At 36.3% G+C, this 20,345-nt stretch overlaps 1 protein-coding gene across 1 annotated transcript; it reads right to left on the bottom strand.

The window, feature by feature from the left end:
* Nucleotides 1-18,534: 18,534 nt before the first annotated feature.
* On the bottom strand, nt 18,535-19,755 carry LOC103576014 (uncharacterized). The gene has a single exon (XM_014443440.2). It carries the CDS (start codon nt 19,753-19,755, stop codon nt 18,535-18,537), a length of 1,221 nt encoding a protein of 406 aa, XP_014298926.2.
* Between the last annotated feature and the right edge of the window lie 590 nt (nt 19,756-20,345).

Here is a 20,345-nt window from a genome sequence, read left to right as displayed (position 1 = left end):
AACTTGACTCTGCACATGTCGTTCGAGGTAGACAAACTTCGTATTTACGTATGTGAAGAGATCCATTGATTTGGTGTCCATGCGATTGGCGTCGTGGAAGAATTCACTATTGTCAGAGTCGAGTATAAAGAGTCTTGGGTGTTCTGTCTTGATTAATTTAGTTGCACAGTTGGAAATATGACCTTTAGCTGTTAGTGCGAATGTTACACCTCCAGTAGTGACTGAATATACTTCCTCTCCAAACTTCCGGTTGGTACGATCTTGTATTTTATTTGCAGATCCTTCGTAGAGTATGGAGAACTTCCGTGAATTACATTGATCTGGAGGCAGTAAATCCCAGAAGGTATTTCCTCCTTCGATATCCATACACTTACCGCGTTGATATTTGCAGCGAATTCCAGATCTTAATATTACTTTGTTTTGATCCAAATTAATTGGAGTGTAGTAATCTTGTAAAGTGAAGGTGGCATACCCAGTTACAGTAACATCTTCCCAGTTACCGTAAGCGTCGGAGTATGTTCCCCTATTACACCAACCACCGGCCGTAAATGAGCCTGCTAGGGTGATTGGGAATCTGCTCGTTGCGTTCTTTTGTATCCCTGCATGTGTTGCATCGCGATACATAAAAAGTCCGGTTTCATGGATGGTCTTACAAGTTTCGTGGCTCAATTCATGAACAAATTCCATGTTATTGTTTACTTCTCCAAATAGATGATCAAGCTTCCCGCAATGATAAATAGTGCGTTGAATAGTAAGTTTGCATTGAATGATTTTAATGTTCGAAAAACTAGTGGATTGCAGTAAGTGGACTCGGGTGTCTCTTATTGTAGGCTTCCCAGTAGGTATGTTGCAATCCTTAATATCCAGCAAGGATAGCGAAGTGACATTTATCGACGGAGTCCCGCAATCATAAGCGATAAATCCGCGTGCCAGTTGGATTGCAGATGTTAACCAGAGAATAATCTTTGCAAGCTCCATAATGTTTACCTGTAGTGATTTATTTAACTATAACGTGATGATTAATAGAACAAATAGGAAGTAGTAATTGCGTTAGTCAGATTGGGTATCAGTGTTAGAGTTAGTTGAATTTCTAGTGTTACATATTTTCAACTTATCCACATGCTTAAGTGATCGTTTACCCCTTTCATCCTCTATTATAGCTGTATTTTTATCTAATAGTTCAACTATAACATAAGGGCCTTTATAGTGTGAATCAAATCTACATTTTCGTGGTTCTTTTATAGCATAAACCTGATCTCCAACATTCAAGGTACTGGGGTTCAGGTGAGCGTCATAGTAACGTTTAGATCGGTGTTTAGATTTAATTAAACTAGAAGCCGCGAATTGTCTCATGTCATCCATACGGTTGACTAGATCATGTAAATACGAACCATAAGTTTCGGTTTTATCAGGCGGTGGAAAGGAACTAGGTATACGAGCTCTTTTACCGTATATAAGTTCGAAAGGAGTGAAATTTGTGGATTCGTGTACAGAAGTATTATATGAAAACATTGCAAAAGGAACGAGTTTGTCCCAGTCATCATATTTATTTACATAATGTTTGATAAATTCTGCCAACACGATGTGACTACGCTCTAGGGCTCCATTAGTTTGTGGATGATACCCTGAGGTAGTAACCTGTTTAATTTTGAAGATTTTAGCCAAATGATGAAATATTTTACCAACGAATGACCGACCTTGGTCGCTCAATATAACACGAGGTGATCCGAACTGAATTATTACATTTCGTGCAAGTGCATCTGCAATTGTTTCAGCTTTTATGTTAGGAATCGGTACAGCTATACAATATTTTGTGAGATTGTCTTGTACAGTCAAAATATGCATATTACCTGATGGTGTTAAGGGTAATGGACCAACTGTATCGATTGATATTTTATCAAAGGGTTCTGCTGAAGTGTCAGTGATTATCATTGGCTCCTTAGTCTTAATTCGGACTAATTTTCGCTCTTGACAACTTCTGCAGGTTCGGATGAATTCTGTGACGTCGTCTCGCATGTTAGGCCAGTAGAAACGTTCACGGATTCTTCGATATGTTTTGGTGATGCCTTTATGACCACCCGTCAAACTTTCATGATACTCTGCGATGATATCTCGACGGACATCTTCGTCAGGCATTGTTACACTTTCATGACAAATAGTCAGCGAACATTCACAGTCACTGAGGCATTCCTTGAGAAGGTCAATGACGATTGATTGGCTCAAGCCTTCCAACATATCTCCTGGCTTTGAGATTCGTAATGATTATATGTTATAATGGTTTAATACATTTTTGACAGTTTTTAGTACGTCTTTCAATTCTTGTATGGAAAATGAGTCAAAGTGATTCTTTTTCAACACCGCACTAAGAATTCTATGCTTACCATGCGGTGTTATAAGTACCTGATTAACTTTTGGCTTTTTCAATTTTAGATCTTGAGGATCTATTTTGTCTGTCTCTATCAATAGTCGTGAGGTAATAGTTGTAAACTCGCAGTCAGCGGAAATAAAGTGCAAGTAGTTGTCCCTGAAATATGTCTGATTTTCATTAGATGTATGCAGGGTTAGTTTACTCTCAATATTTTTCATTCCAGGATAAAACAATTCACAAGGAACAGTTCCAGCTACGGATTTTCTTCGTTCTAGCTGTGGTTGGGGTACTTCAATTTCTTCATCCGTATCTGTACTTGAAAAACTTTCGTTGATAGGTGGTAAATTAGCCCATCGTCTACTTGCTGCTCCTGGCGGTATTCTTTCGTCAATTTCTGATCCTGATGTTGATCCTTCAGAAGTAACTGCGGGGGTTGATCGCCCTTCAGGATGTCGAAAGGTTATGCCAGATGGTCTGCCGGGCTGAGGTTCTGGTGCCTTACCAGGACCCTCAGGTCGTGGAGATTCATATGATGGATTTTCAGCACGTCGATCCTAATAGTAGTTTTCATTTTCTGATGACGGTCCAGGTGACATTTCGACAACATTTTTAGGTGGCGGTACCTGGACAGGTTCAGTTAATGAAGGAGTTTCTTCGTCTTCTTGATTATTCACATACATCAATTGATAATCTGTCGATCGAGTTTTTGTGGATAATGGTCCTGGTTTATCAGAACTTTTGGAAGGTGGAATACGATTAGTTGTGAGGCTAGGAAAAGCACTACTTCTACCGTGAGGCACTGGTGGTGCTGGAGCCACTGGTTGAGTGGTCTGTGATTGCTTTGAAGGTCGACCAACCTTACGTGTTTCGGGTTGAGATATTGGAATTCAGGCTATTGTCTTTGCACGCTGGATTGGAGGCGGAGGTGCTAATAAAGGGTTACTTGCTAATCTTCGCAACCTTACTCTCTCACCTATAGTGCTAGCGTTCGCTATTGCTGCATTTGTAGTGGATGATCTCAATCGCTCTAAATGCTTGGCGATTGAGCTAGATTGTCTGGCGGCTGTTTCAGACTTGGTCGTAGGTAATACCATAATAACAGGATTTCTTGACAATGCATCTGCATTTAAATTCACTCGTCCTGGCTTGTAATAGAAAACATACTCATACTCTCTGAGTCTTGTTCTCCATCGGACCAAGCGTTGAACAGGTGGCTTAACAGAGTCGATCCATTTCAGTGGTTCGTGATCACATAAAAGAGTGAATCTCCGACCGTATAAGTATGGTCGAAAATGTAGGATACCATAAATAACTGCCAAACATTCTTTCTCAGTTGTCGTATAGTTTCTTTCGGCTGGTTAAAGAAGTCTTGATAAATATGCTATTGGCCTATCTTCACCAATTTTCCCTTGACTTAGTACGGCACCGATGGCGAGATCTGAAGCGTCAGTAGTAAGTATAAAAGGTTGAGAAAAATCAGGATATTGTAGGACTGGGGATGTGCATAATGCTTTACGCAAGTCATCAAAACTCTCTTGTTGAGCTGTAGTCCAGATGAACGGATTATCTTTCTTTAGCAATTCTGTTAGCGGTTTTGCATGCCCCGAGAAATTTTCGATAAAACGCCGATAGTATCCAGCTAGACCGAGAAACTGTCTAATGTTTGTTACGGTTTTTGGTCTGGAAAATTTTTCGATGGCTTCTGTTTTCTTTGGATCTGGGCGCACACCACCATTGCCAATAATATGACCAAGGTATGCGACTTCGAGATTCAAAAATTCACAATTATCAGATTGTAGGACTAGATTATCCTGAACGAGTCTATTAAAAAGTCGCCGGACACGTTTGCCATGCTCTTCGAGTGATGATGCAAAAATAACAACGTCATCGAGATATACGAAGAGTTCGACGTCTTGTAAACCTAGAAGGACTCTGTCCATAAGTCGCTGGAAGGACGCTGGAGCATTTTTCAGTCCAAATGGCATTCTAGTATATTCATAGTGGCCATTAGGGGTACTAAATGCAGTTTTCTGCTGGTCTTTTGGATCCATTTTAATTTGATGGAAACCACTAGCTAAATCAAATACTGGAAAATACTTAGCTCCTCCGAGTCTGTCGAGAATTTCGACTATATTTGGGAGAGGATAAGCGTCGCCTATGGTTTTCTCATTTAATTGACGAAAATCGATGACCATACGCCAACGTTTATTACCTTTGGAATCTGGTTTCTTTGGAACTATCCAAAGTGGTGAATTATATGGGGAAACAGATTCAGTTATTACACCGTCATTTAGCAGCTTATTCACCTGTCGGGCAATTTCTTCCTTATGTACAGGTGGAAAACGATATTGTCTGACAGATATAGGAACTTCGTCAACAGTCGGAATAGAATGTGTCATCATCGTAGTAGCAGGAAGATCGTCTCCAGGGAGGTGAAAAAGAAACGGAAATTCTCTGATAAGTTCATACACATGCTCTCTTTCTAGTACGTTTAAATGATCAAGTCGGAGACTGGCGCATATTCCCTCAAATCTATCTTGATCGGTTTCTGGAACATCACTTTCTTCAGAATCGTCAAAAAAATCTTCAGAGCTACCGTCACATTCAAAGGGAATAATTTCTTGAGGAGGTACAACTAATTCTATGTCATCTTCATAGGCATTAATTGCATAAACGTAGCAAGTATTATTATTATTTGTAACCAAAGCATTACCAATAAAGATATTCTCGCGAGTTTCAATGCGGGGCAAAAATCCAGTTTTCAAATCTGTTTTGCAGAGATTGATTGGAACTATTGTGCGAGTTCGTGCTTTTAATACAAGTATCGAGGGTTCGTCTGCTAATTGGAGTGTGGTTATTTGTGGTGTATGGAATGGGTCACCGTTAGTATTTTCGAGCGGAATCGGATGTATAGGTTCGGAATCTGCGACTATGGTATTATGATGAAAAGATATTTCAACCTTTTCATTTGTTAGAAAGTCAATACCAATTATTCCGTCAGTTGGAATAGGTAGTGGATTCTCGAGAACATGAAATTTCGCGGGATTTGAGAAGAATGTGATCTCTGTTGTACCCAGAGTATCAAGTCGTTCCGTAGTGATCCCTTTTATTGAAACAGAGTCCCAGGTATCAATTACTGTGCGAGGGGCCAGCGCATCTTTTCTAATTACATTTATGTCAGCACCTGTGTCAACTAGGAAACGAGCTCTGCCGTTTCGCAACTCAGGGGCTGTTAGAGTGACGACTGGTACTCTACCCTAGACTTCAGACCACATTATGAATTTTCGACTGTTAAGAATCTGATTGTTGGGGGACGCGCTTCCATGGGGTTCGCGCTGTTCGGCGTCGCGTCGTTCCGCCGAACCGCGTTGGATTTTAAAGGCTCCTTAGGAGGTGCAGGGGAGTTTGGTCTCGAATTATTTTGCTGGTTTTGGGTATTACCGGTATTATTGTTATTCCCGTAATTATTTCTATTGTAATTATTATAACCGTTATTGCCATATCTTTGATTATTATTGTTATTATTATTATCGTAATTTTTACGATTATTGTAGTAGTTGGGGTTATTATTGTTGTAATTAGTATTGGGACTACTTTGATTGTTATCCTGAGAAGGATAATTCGGGTAGTATGATGGGTTATAAGAAACTGGAGGTGGATATGCTCCAGGGGGTGGATATTGGTATGGCATGGGGGGTATATATGGCATTGGAGGGAAGTAGCCCGGAGGAGGATAATATGGGTAGTAACTTCCAGGTGATCGACTTCGTGAACGATAAGGTTCTGAACTACTACGCTCAGAATAATTACGTTTATCACGTGGTGGTGTCGTATCTCGCACCGGAGATCTACTATACGAGTTAGAGGTCTAGTATTGTCTTCGCGAGCGAATCTAAATGGTATTGTGTTTCGACGCTCTTCGTCTTGAAAACTGACCATTCGAGTTCTACGCGGTAGGTCAAGATTCGCGGATTCAGATTGCGCGTAAGCTAAATAATTAGAATTACGGTGAGAGCTACCTCTCAGGTCTTCCTCAAGCCGTAATGCAATTTTATATGCATCGTCGAGAGTAACAGGATTTTGGACACTTACTCCGTATATTAAATCGTCCGGTAGTCCGCGTTTAAATGACTCGAGTGCTAATCCGTCTAACATTTTCTTCATCGCAGCTACCTCAGCATCATTGTTAAAGCTTTCGTTTAGTGCAGTTATTGCATTAGCGCGAATTTTCTTTATTCGGGTATAGTAACTCAGGATCGACTCATTTTGCTTGAGTCGAATGGCTTGATTATCCGCGCAATATTGTGGATACGTTTTCTTAGTGGCGAAATATTTTTTAAGCGCGTCTCTAAGAGTATTCATTGTATTAATTCTCTTATCTGCAATTGCGTCTCTAGCTGTATCCTTGAGTTTAGATTTTACTCCATTAAAATAAGTGTTTACGAGATTTTCTGGTACGATTGTAAGGCCATTTTCTACGACCTGTAAGAACGCTTGTAAAGGCATGTTCTTATCGTCAAAACTCGGGACTTGCATTAACGCTTGATGCAATGTCATACTTTCCCCGAGGGACGTGATCATTTGATCCGTAATGTTCGCGTGGCGGGTGATATTATGGACTTGTTGATCTAAATCATTATTGTTAGCCTGTGGATCTAATCCATCATTGGCTGGTGGATTCATTTTGATCAATTACTTGGGAAAAGGTTATAGGAGTAATATAGAGATAGTAAGAATGAGAATTTTGGTAAATAGTACGAATTTAGCAAGAAACTCTGCGATGGTCAAACGCAGGTGAAAGTTGCGTTGATCAGAACAAAAATTATTTACCAATTAATTGTTACCAAATTAAAAATAGCGTTGAATTGAATTTATAATTGTCTCTTGTAATGTGAGTAGTGTTTGGGATTTGTTAATTGCTTGAATGAAGTGTTGTGTCTGTTTGTGTTTGTTTATCCTGAATTTTAGGATTTTTATCGATATTGTTGTCCGGTGAATTATCTTTTTCCTGAGTGTTTACAGTATTTGTTAAATTTTTCCTTTTTACAGGATACAGACCCAGTGATCCCTTATCTAGTATCACTATTAACTTTCGTATTTGAAATTTTTCCGGCGAGTTTTCTGGTTCTCATTGAATAGTGTTTAAACTTGTGTGTAAAAATGTAAGTGAAATAGGTTTATTTCGTGAAATTACAAATATTTTTCTCTTCCGAATGTGGGTGATTTGTTTCCTGATTTTGTGAAGTATTTGCTGGGTTTTTTAAGGATAATGGTATTGTTACGGGAGTGTATGGTAACTCCCTCTATGGTATATTGCGACCAATTTTCGTAACTGGTATTTTCTTCCAGCGCGTTTACCGCGTTTCATTAGATATTTCTAAGTTGTACGCACAAGACACTTTCACGATTGCTCCACAAATCAATTAAATAGTAGGAATACTAAGATAACTAATCTTACGAAATATTACAAGTTTTATGGTTCCTTGAAGGTGGATAGATGAGTAAATAATGAGTGAGTTACCTGGAGTGCGACAATAAGTCTGCGCAATCTCAGTTGATTCGCTGATAGATTGAATAGAATGTGACAAAAAGTCTGCGCAATTCTAAGCAACCGCAATTAATGAGATGAATTATGAGTGAGTGATGGATAATTCAAGGTTTACCAAAGATGACTTGCAATTTTCGGGTGCAAAAGATAGCAAGTTGTTTGAACTCAAAACTCAGTGGTATTATAAAATAAGGAATTTATTTATTTATTCATCTCTTTATGAATGGCCTTATCCCTAGAAAACCACAAATTTACTTTCACTGAAATTGATTCTAAATTTAATAACTGAATTTATCTGTAATAAATTGAGTTTTCGTCTAATACTTGCATACGCGGGTCAAAAGGCGATAATCTACAATTAAATTTCAAAAATCTTTTAAATATATCAACTGGTATGAGTTTGTAATTAATAAAACTTTGTGATCTATTAACATGTAAATATTTCCTCATAAAAGGGCACGATGGTGCGTCACTTACGATTGCAATAAATCTTTCTATGTGAAATTTAATTTTTGTACGTTTAGTGCATTTTAGTGTAGATGAGTTGGGCATAAACGTGTAGAAGTGATAATTTGTGTAGCTATTAGAATCGTAGGTAACAATAAATTTGAATTTATTAAACTGAAAGTACAGCACTTTTCAACTAAAGCTTTTATTTTTCTTTTTGAAAATATAGTAAAGGTTAAAGATTTTTTTTTTTTTTTTTTTTTTTTTTAAAAAGGGAAAATGAAAATAAGTTTTAAGAACAGAATAATAAAAAAAAAAATTTATTGCACAAGAATTTTAAGAAAAGAGTCTTAGGAGTGATTTAAAGATTGACTCCAGTATTTTATTAAAAAGATTAACAGAAATTAGTATAGAAGAAGATTTCAGGTAAAGCTCATAGGTTTTGGCGTTCAAATATTTTTAGATTTATTTAAATTGATTTCGACGCGTTTTGATTTTTTGCGATTTTTAGCGAAATTATTTAAAAATTTGAGATAATTGTTTCGGTAATTAATTTCGATGATGGAGTTAAGAAAACTAAATCGGAGTTATTTTTATTTTTAAATGTTGAGAGAAAGATTTCGCTTTTTAAATTCAATACGAATGTTTTAAATTATGAAGAAAATTGTAAAAGAGATTCCTTTTGCAACAAATAGTGAATATTTTTATCTTCGATTTTGAAGGGTTTTTTATTTTTGAAATCTAGGAATTAAAAAAAAATTTTTTTTCGTATTTAAAATTTTGAAGATTAAGGTTTTGGGAATTGAATACTAAAAATTACAAGTTGAAATCTAACTCAGAAATTTCAACAAGGCAGAACGTTGAATATTTTTTTTATAATTATAAGAATCGAATAAAATTGTAAAATTTTGATAAAGAACGATTCACCAGCGTATCCCACCGCTGTCACCAAATTTTTCGACTGTCACGATCGAAGTGAGTGAAGGCGACGGGCGAAAAGGTAATTTTAAATCTATTATTTAATATCAGAATGCCGATTTTCCCCTTTCTATAACTCAGCCAAGGAGTTCGATTGAACCTCACGGGGTTAGTGTGAGAATATAGGGATTTAAGCACCGATTATTAATTAATAGATTAATGTATGAAATTATTTTTATTCTGTCATCCAACCAAGAAATTACAATCACGTGGCTGATATAAGAATGTTATAATTTCGTGTCACTTTACAACTTATTTGTCTATTTGTACCGAGCGGATGTACTATAGACGGTCCCGTTCAATGACCTGCGTGGCGTTTGGGTAGGTCAGGGATTTTCGAAGCGAGAGGGATATTGGGTAGATGAATATGGGCCCTCGAGAAGACCGTGTTCTTTCTCTGTCTTACTTTAAAGTTACTATGACTTAAATTACCAGCACTCGAATGCCAGAGAAAAGGACAGTAAATGAAAAGACAAATATATACAAAAAAAAACATGTGTAGTATATTGACAGATTTAATTTTACAAAATATTATAATAATGAACTTACCCCAATGGGTTGATATACCTGCACACACACTCACTTCAGATTCACCAATTTGAATCTTGTGTACACAGGAGTTTACAATGTTTTTATGGTTTTATCGAGATTTACTGATTAAATCTTTTCACGAGAATGCTATGCACGCTGAACCGATAGGCCGGCTTTGCTTTCTAGTGAATTTACGATGATATATATATTCTTTAAATGATTTTTAAAGAAGTATTAACTATTCCCGAACAAGGACTCCGATTGCTTAAGCGGTGGACGTCACGTAAAAGAGTTTAGTTAATTTTATCGCGAACTCAAATGATTTTACTCTAGGTATCCAACCTAGGAGTCCAGATGCCTAGGCGTAGGACCTCACGAGGAAAGGTTTTAAGAATAAAATTCAAGTCGCGTAATTTATATTTTAAATAAAAGAAATATTTGCGATTATCGATCTAGGACCCCCGATTGCCTAAGCGTGGAGCGTCACGAGAACGAATTTTGAAATCCACTCAGTGAGTCTTACTCGTGGATGAATCCGATTATCGATCTAGGACCCCCGATTGCCTAGGCGTGGAGCGTCACGAGAACGAATTTTGGATTCTTACTCGCGGATAGATCCGACAAGGTTTTCAGTCGGGACGGTAATGACTGACTTTGATTATTTTTCCGGGGTTTTTATATGAAAAAGTTTGAAAGAAAAGTGGGGCCGAAGATGCCTCTTGCATAGGTTAAAGACGAAGAAGACAATAATATAGAAGAGTTTGATTTCTTTAAGACAGCTGAGAATGAGATTTTATCACGGAAGTTCTTGTAGTAAACAGGATGTAAATAGAAAAATAAGTCCGTGGTGTACTGCTTAAAAATAAAGTAATGAATATATGATGACATTTATGATCGATATATGACATACTCTAGGAAAATATAATTTTAAAAATAATACAAAATTGAGATGAAAAATTTTTAGTGATAGGTGAAGGAACGGAGAGGTTCTGTGGGGGACCATATAAATTTTTAGAGACTGCGTGTCTATGATGACATTTATTATCAATATTTTAGGTGATTCCGAGAAATGTAATTAAAATTTAAAATAGAAGAGCTTCCTATGGTGGAAAAGGGAAAAGTAAGAATCCGCGGGAGACCGTGAGATTCTGTAAAAACGATGTTTCTCCAAAATATATAGTGACATTTATTACCGTTATTTTGGACACTTCTGAGAAATGCAATTAAAAATTAAAAATAAAATAAAACTAGAGATAGATTTCTACATTGGAAAAGAAATAGTAAGGATCCGCGGGAGATGTGAGGCCCATTGGTAACAGATGGTTGAAATAGAAAGGTCGTAAAAATTTGAGTTGAACTAGAACAGAGAAATGTTTTGACAAATTTATTGAGCCCTTTTCGGTGACTTTTATGGTGACGAGGGACTCACCGCCGCGGAAGATTCAGAGAAATCTTTTCGTGGGACATCTGGAAGACATTGAGTCGGTGGATTCTTTATAAGGGATCGGCTGTAGTGGTGCAGCTGTGCATAGAGAAAGAAAGACGTACTATTTTCTAGTTGCTTGTTCTTGTCTACGTCTCTCTTTCTTGTAACTTGACCGCTCATACTCGCATACCTTTCTGTGGGAATTCAGAGCAAGCCCAAAATACGTCATAGATATCTATATATGGTCAACGTACGCATACATAACACACACATATGTACAAAACTCATGCACATATACGTATGTACGGATACCCCTGTATTATTGTATCTTTGGTGAGTGTGCTCCGAATTCTCCAGGTTAATCCTTATAATATATATATATAAAAAGAAAAATTAACGTAAAAATTACTGATCCTAAGGTTCAGTTGAGTGGTGACTCAGGTGTACCGATTGTTACATATACAAAGAAAATCGCGTTAAATTTTTATTGTTTTATTATTACAAAAGATCGGTCATAAAAAAAAAAAAATAAAGAAATTTTTAGAGGAAAAAAAAACGGTGTTTTCATTTTTATATATTTATTTTTATTATTCGGTTATAAACTCGTAGGGTGTAGAAATTTTTATAGCATCCTTCTTTCCTCTTAAGAATAGAGTTAAGTTATAATAATAAGAATGCATATATTTATCTGAAACTTTGATATTTTGATTATTTTCGGAAATAATTTCTTGAGTTATTTAAATATTACTTTAATATATATAAATAAAGAAAGTCAATAGAGTATCTCTAAATTTTTGATCCGTACGAACATAGGCAAAGTATTGTTTTATGGTGTTTTTGCTCCACTACAGATTTATTAAATCTATTTCCTGAAAAAAATGAGGATCCATTATATTCCATCATAAGAACATAGCGGAAGTAAAAACTCCATAAAAGAAGCACAAAGGAAAAAATAGTATTTTCAAAGTTTCAACCCAATTGTTAGATTTACATTTATATATTTTATTGTTTAATTGTGCATGTAATTGAGGCTGATCATAAATTATTTTACTAATATTTAGTTATATACATATATATTCCCATAATTCCCCAAAAAGCGATATAAAGATCAATAAAAGTTTTAAGGAAAGAAACCTTTCGTGGAAAAAAAAAAAGTAAAACAAAGGGATCTGATTTTGCAGTAAGATAGCTATTGAACGTTAAATATCGGGGAATTTGTTTGCATTCATCTATAACACAAAGTAATTCGTCGAAAGATAATAATACGAATTTTGAGTAGGAAAATTAATGTAACCCTTTTTAAAACATTCTAGAAAATTTTGGGAATTTAATTAAAATATAAGGAAGTTTGTTTCCTTTTTCTCGGTTTATTATAATAATAGATAAAACTCAAAATAAGTAAGAAGTATTCATATATGATATATATCTATACTTAAGCATTTAAACAATTATTCAAAAGTTATTGCAGTCTTATCGCAGGAAGTATCCTATTACGATCACTCAAGATTCTGAGAGGAGAAAAATTATTTAAACAAAACCCGTAATATAATATAATGATAAAATAAAAGAGAAAAATAATAATATAGATTAAATAACTATAAATTATTTTCATATATATATCATCTTACGCACGTCAGCAATTTAATAAATAAAATAAATTATCTTAGGTTTATGTCTACTTGGCAGTTGGAGCCGTGTGAACATTTTCGGTTACTGTAGCTAAGTATTGAAATTCAATATTTAAACTTCAAGTTTAATGAGAAATAGGAACAAAGAATTATTTGTATAGTCAGCGTAACGTATTTATTTTCGTGGGAGTTTTTGAAAGAAAAAAATAAGCAATGATAATAAAATAAATCTAGTTACAAAACTTTCACTTTTATATTTCGGATATTTTTGGTTCTTAGAAATATTTATTTTAGAAAATAAAATATATTTTATTTTATTAGTTTGAAACTTGAAGAGCATATTTAAAAACACATTTGTGCAGCTAGAATAGGATAGCCGGCATAGGCTCGATTTTATGACCTCCGGTACTTGAGTGTACAAAGGACTCGTTGAGTTTTCATACCGTATAGCCAAATAGTATGATCCTAGCTTAAAAGAAAACACGTGTTTCACGGAGGACAATACGAAGCGTTAAATCTTAAAATTTCTTTTTCAAATAATTTAAAGTTGGACCTCCGACAAACTATATTTGAACGATTTGATGTTTTTATTATAGGACATTTCGTTTTAAATAAATAAATATATAAAAGGAAAAGTACTGAATAAAAAAGAAAAAAATAAGAAGAAAAATAAATAAGTAAATTTTTAAAAAATATTTATAGGCAAATATTACGTATATGTATAGTTGTAACTACGCATCAAACTATCACTTCTGAGTTATTAACTCTTTTCTCTAATTGAGAACAAAAGTGATTGTTTTGTTGACTCTGAACATTTAAAGGGGTTATTAAGAATAGAGAAATAATTTAGGTTTAGTTTAAAGATAAATAAATATGTCCGAGGCAGAGATTAATCGTTTAAGAGCGGAGGTGGAGCGTCAAAGGCGCGAACTCGAACGTCAAAGGCAAGAACTGGAGGCCGCCGCCACTGCGAATAACGCCGCGAATAATACCTTGAATAATACACTTAATAACGCGAACCTTACTGTTAACGTAGATCCTATCGATCGTTTTTACACCCCTGCAAAAGATTTTGCTGCTTCGGTTCCCATTTTCTCAGGAGATGGTGAGATAACATATGAAAAATTTGATCGAGCGGTCACACAACAACTTCATCTATTGCCCAAAAATAATCAGGAACTATACGTGAGTCACCTGTTAAATAGAATAACAGGGCGAGCAAGACGTTATGTAGAATCAAAAGACTTGACTACTGTAAACCAGGTTTTGGAACTTCTCAGGAAAGAATTTAGGCCTCTTAATCCTATCAGATATTTAAGGAGAAAACTAGCGCGGTGCCAACGGGAGCGTGAGGAATCTATTGAGGAGTTTTATTATCGTTTCAAGGATATCCTATCGAGCTTAGATGCGATCAAAAATAAAGAACCAAACGGACCCGCAGCTTATATTTCAGCTTGCGTGGATGCTAAAGACATTCTCTACGAGAATCTTCCGAAACATTTAAAAATTGCTTTTGTCAATCAGTTTAAAGATGAAGGAACCACATTAACCACTCTGTTTGAGGAGATTAAGGAGACACTCAAACTTACTGGCGATCACGCTAATATTTCGAATCGAATGCGGAGATATGATGGTGAAAATCCTCGCTCTGATGCTTGGGAAGCTTCTAAATTATCCCGGGAGTATGACGATTATAAAAATCAATTTAGAAATCGTCGGGAATATAATAGCGCTTCCACCCCCATTTACGGGGCCAGTCCTAGTAAGGAGGCTGAATCGTTTGAAGTAAACCCACATTATATAACAGGGGAAAGCGATAGCGAATCTCAGGATGAATTGCTTAACTCTCATCTAGAAACCTCAGATCGCATTGAAGAAATCTTGAAAAGAATCCCTTCTAATAATTTAACGTCGGAACAAAAACAACATATTCGAGAACTAGTTCGGGATTTCCATGATAGATTTTTCCTTCCGGGCGATGAGTTAGGCCTATCAAAAACTACATTCTGCAGAATTCCATTGACTGACGATAAGCCGGTAAAGATCAAACAATTTCGGTTACCCAAAGAACATCAAGATAAAGCTAAACGTCAAGTAAGAGAATTAATTGAAACTAACGTTATCCAGAGATCCAGATCTCCATATAACGCTCCATTATGGATCGCTCCTAAGAAAGCTGATGCGCAAGGACGCGAACGGTGGAGAACGGTTATAGATTTCCGAGCTCTTAACAAGAAAACAGTTGGCGATTCATACCCTCTACCCAACATCAATGACATGATGCTCAGGTTAAGCGGAGCAACAATGTTCAGCGTCATGGATTTAGCTCATGGTTTTCACCAAGTTCCCATGGCTCCGGAAGATCGAGAAAAAACAGCATTTTCTACACCTGAGGGACACTACGAATTTGTTAGAATGCCCTTTGGTCTCAGCGTAGCACCGCTAACTTTTCAACGAATGGTGGATGATGGAACAGAAGATATGAGAAATGCTGGGGAATTGGAGAATTTGATAGACGACTTTCTGATACCCGCTAAAAACCTGACAGAACACAACAACAGACTGAGAAAATTTTTACAAAGACTAAGAGAAGCAAACTTAACTTTACAGCCCGGAAAATGTAAGTTTTTCTGTAAAGAAGTGACCTTTCTTGGGCATATAATCAATCCCCAAGGGATCAAGCCTGACCCAGCTAAGGTTTCAGCTTTGAAGGACGCTTCCTAGCCCACTAATCATACTCAAATGAGGAAATTTTTAGGGTTGGCTAACTACCTGCGTAGATTCATTGCAAACTTCACCGAAAGAACTAAACCTCTGACGGAACTTACAAAGAAAAACAAAATTTTTCAATGGTCTAGCGAAGCACAAATAGCTTTTGACGATATAAAAGATGCGATCTGCGAACAAACCTTGTTGCTGCATCCCGATCCAGACAAAGAATTTGTCTTGATAGTTGATGCTTCGTAGGTAGGATTAGGTTGTATCTTAGGTCAAGAATTTGAAATAGAATCAGAGTCTAATAATACTGAAAGAATCGTGCAATTTTTACCCATTGCATACGAGTCACGTACATTGATAGACGCGGAAACTCGATATACTAAACAAGAACGGGAATGTTTGGCACTTGTATTTGCTATTAAACAGTTTAGACCTTATTTACATTCTCGTGGATTTACCGTGCAAACAAATGAAGGTTGCATCTCATGGTTAAAAGATGGAGTCCATTTAACTGATAGACAAGTAAAGTGAAAATCTCTGTTGAACGGGTATAGGTTTAAGGTTGTCCTTAAACGGAAAGTCAGCGATCAACTAGCCGATGCTTTATCAAATAATCCCCCAACCCATTTGATGGCACCTGTCTCTACAACTCCAGTCAGCATGTGTCCAATCGACAACCCTCAGAATGTACCAATGAAAAGGGGGCCAGGTAGACCCCGAAAAACGAATAAACCTAATCCTCCGAGGAAGGCGAACCCCGTCTTTCTGGCGCCTAGGGACACCATAGCTTCCAGATTACGACAAAGAGTGACCGAGTCGAGATCAACTGATCATCTCTACAAAAGACCTAATTATAAAGAGTTAGAAACTTCTGACCTTTCATCAACGAATGAAAACATCAGCAAGTGTAATCCACAGTTATCACAGGTAACAACTTCGCCACTCAGAGCATTTCCCAAGGAAATACCCTCCGTGGTAGAAATAGAGCCAAATTTTACCGAAACTGATGGAACTGAACCTGAAAACCCTCAGTTATCTGAAGACCCTAGCGTTCAACCAGTGGATAAAGATTCGAGTCCTAAGACAGTCGAATCGGGTAGCTTACAAGACAGTTTCTGCGAATTTGACGAAATCATGCGAAGAAGAGAAGAACAGGAGCAAGCTGCAGCTTTATTTAATTAAACTAGCGTACATCTTTCTCATTTGCAACTATATACCTGAACCACATCTTTACAGATCCCATGTATGCACTGAACGTTGTGAACATTCAGCACAAATCGAGTTCGAGGAAGTGAGCGAAGAAGAAGACAATTACATTCATAAATTACTTACTAAAGAAAAAGAAATTGACTTACAAATCTTATATTGGAAGAACTTATTACTATCTTTTAAAGATCGTAAAGACTACGAACAAGCCTGTCACAGAATCACATACGTTATAACTCTTTTAATGTTCAAAGCTAACTCATCAAAATATAAAGTGTAGACACCTCAAATGGATCAACTAAGTGAAGAAGAATTAGACTTTCTAATAAACCATCCGCCAAACGCTGTATTTGAAGCAGATTTATTAACACGTTACTTTGAAGAACCTATTCAAGACTACATTAAAAGGTTTGTACGTGATATTCATCTTTTACAAACTAATTTGAATATCATTCAAACTAGACGTGATAAAAACGTGTGTCCATACTGTTGTGCATTCAAAGACTCTAAAAAAACTGCATCAAGTGATTGAAAGTATCGAAAAACTAGAAGAACGTATCAACAAGAAATAAAAGACAATGGAATTCATCATAGATTTCGCAGGGTTTGTTATGCCCGATGACACCCTAGTAGTGAAAGAATTGTGTGTGGTTGACATATATGAAAATTCCTCAAAATATAAGTGTAAACATTTTATCTTTCAACCACCATTGGAGTATGATGGAGCAATTATGCAAGAAACTTTAGATGAGAGTGGGTGTGGCCATGGTATCCGGTGGGACTCAGGTGAAACACCATACGACAAACTTCAAGAAGTTATTAAAGATATAGTGAGCAAAGCAAGTTATATTTATGTTGATGGAAAGCAAAAAGACAAATGGTTGACGATCATGACCGATTACTCCGCACAAATTATCGACATCCAACTAATGAGACATTATTCATTTGAAAATGTGGATCACTATAATAAGGAAAAATGTCCGCTGAGGCTATATCATCGTCGAAGAACACATGCATGTGCTTTTCAAAATATTCAACAATTAAAGCGTTGGTTTCTGGAATTCTGGGGTGACAATCCATCATACGAAAAATCTGCGCAAATATATTATCAACTGTCTGATTTGAAAAAAATGCATAAACGTGATATCGCTTGCCTTGATTATCACTTTCTTCTACGTTTTGCGAGGACCCAAATACGTCATGTCTACGATACACTTCCGGTGGAATTACAGAATAATGATAAAATAAGAGATTACTCATTTTGTATGGACCACTACCCAGCTACTGGTGGCGATTGGGATATCTGTGGAATATGGCTTTATCCATACCGAAAAGATTGCCCAAAGTGCATAAATAATAATAATCCTATAAAAATAATAGTTCATAAAACAAGTTAAAAATATATATACAATTTAATTAAAATTATGTTATTGGAATGTATCAGGTCAAGATTATAAATAAAACGAATTGATTTATCGATAAAAAATGTTTATTTATTTATTAAGTTTATTTTTTTAATCAATACAGGTTCTATAATATATCTTGATCTCTCTATCCTAAGTTTAAACCTTTCTCGATCTCGAGCCATTTGCTCCCATTCACCTTGTCTAGCAGTTTTGTATGCATAACTCCATGTATACATATAATGTACAGTTGGTGTCAGATCAAATTGCACAACCATGTTTCAAGTCAATTTTCGTACAGTGCTGCTGATAGGGTTATACTCAACGATACGATCGTGGATTATTAAACAATAAGCTGTTGTGTTTTGTGGAAATTGATTTGTGGATTCAAACTCCAATCGAATGTCTACTGGTCCAGATTTAATTGCCTCATTCTGCTTAGAACAGTCTATAACACAGAGCGGAGCTTCTTGCAAAAATTTCTGCTTTGTTAACAGTGGCTCAGCCTCTTTATTATAGTATGTAGATTGGAAATCAGTGTACATACTGTACAATAAAGCATACTGATTGTCGTTTATGTCCAAATTCAGATCTCCGTACGGATAACTCTGTGAGTTCAGGAATAACTTTACGTTACGGAGCGTACAATGATCAAATCGACTCGCATTCTTCCTTGCGTCGTTTTTTCTTGCTGTTTGAAATCCGAGGATGACGTAACGTGGCTTCTCCAGTTGTGTTGATGTTTTGACAGCCCAAATATGTTTTGATGTTGCCGGTAACAGCGGATACTCATACAATTCCCAGGTTCGAAAACTTAATGAGATAGCCGGATCACTTGTAATATAATTTAATGCTTGAATTTTTTCCTTGTCTGATAGGGTGACGTACGGTACAATCCACTCGATTTTTTGCAAAGTTAACTTTACTTCCTCAGCTCCCACTGCTTGTTGTACGTAAGCATTAATGTCACTGTTTGAAATCGTAAGAACTATCTCTAGCTGAACATTCATAAGGACTTTCAGATAATCTTCAGCAAAACCACTTAAAATATTTAGTGGAATCAATAAATCAAAGCTTCCTGCAGCGTTTGTTAATTTAACATTATCTTCCATTACCCAGCCAGCATTCTCCAAAGCACTCAACTGATTTGGACTGAATGATACATAACCTTTCATCAGGCTTGTTATACCAACGTTACTACTTCGATCAACTTCAACACCATTCATAAGTAAGCGAAATTCTTTAATCATGTGGCCAATCCCCATATTAACCAAGTTGGTTGTGGCAGCGACAGCACTGTTATCACTCTTGGTAAACTTCCCAAGAATATGGAGTGCACTTTTGCTAGGAAGTATGCACAAATTTTGATTTTGGATTGTGATACGAACTTCATCATTGTTGTTCAAAGTCGACGATGCATACGGTTGATGAGCATGCAGTTCATAGTGAGCGATTGACTCATCGAATATAATTGGTCGTTGAATATCTAATATATTAGCCATTATTTTTTATATCCTCTGTCACCTACTGCACCGTATTTGTTGCCTTTCTCGTAACCGCCGTACGCTGTACTACCTTTTATGCTTAATGCCGAATATTTATCTTTGCTATTTTTAAAATCTGTGCCGTATTTACTTTGTTGGTTCTCTAAATACTTTCTTAAGTTCTTTGAAGCTTCGTTATTGGACATTATACTCAACAGCTCACCACCTAAGTCTTTCGACACGGGATTATGCAGCAGAAATTGAATTTTATTTTATTTATCTTCCACGTAAACGTAGTCCGAGACTTTTCAGGAACAGCTTGTTCTGATGTGTTAACGCCTTGTGAGGTCTTCTTCGACTGATTGTGCTTGTCCATGTTGATATCTTTTTATAGCCTGCGCCACTCTTTGTATCATATACAATACCCATTTTTATATTGTTTTCACATGTAATCTTATGGTTATAGTTTCACCCCTAAAATTTACTAATTTTCCATCCTGATCCACTATACGTAGTCTTATATTATATATAGCATCTGCGGTGATTGGAAGGTAAATGACGTGTGATGGCAACTCAACGATCTTATATCCTGGTGGTACGCTCGGAAA

Source organism: Microplitis demolitor, chromosome 9 (genome assembly GCF_026212275.2).
Source record: "Microplitis demolitor isolate Queensland-Clemson2020A chromosome 9, iyMicDemo2.1a, whole genome shotgun sequence".
In the NCBI taxonomy this organism is placed as follows: domain Eukaryota; kingdom Metazoa; phylum Arthropoda; class Insecta; order Hymenoptera; family Braconidae; genus Microplitis; species Microplitis demolitor.
The sequence above is the reverse complement of the archived record's forward strand: the minus strand, read 5'-3'. Positions and strand labels throughout refer to the sequence as shown.

Bases quoted from the DNA above. Each gene is read 5' to 3' on its own strand.
- LOC103576014 (XM_014443440.2), bottom strand. From the start codon at position 19,755: ATGGCTAATATATTAGATATTCAACGACCAATTATATTCGATGAGTCA.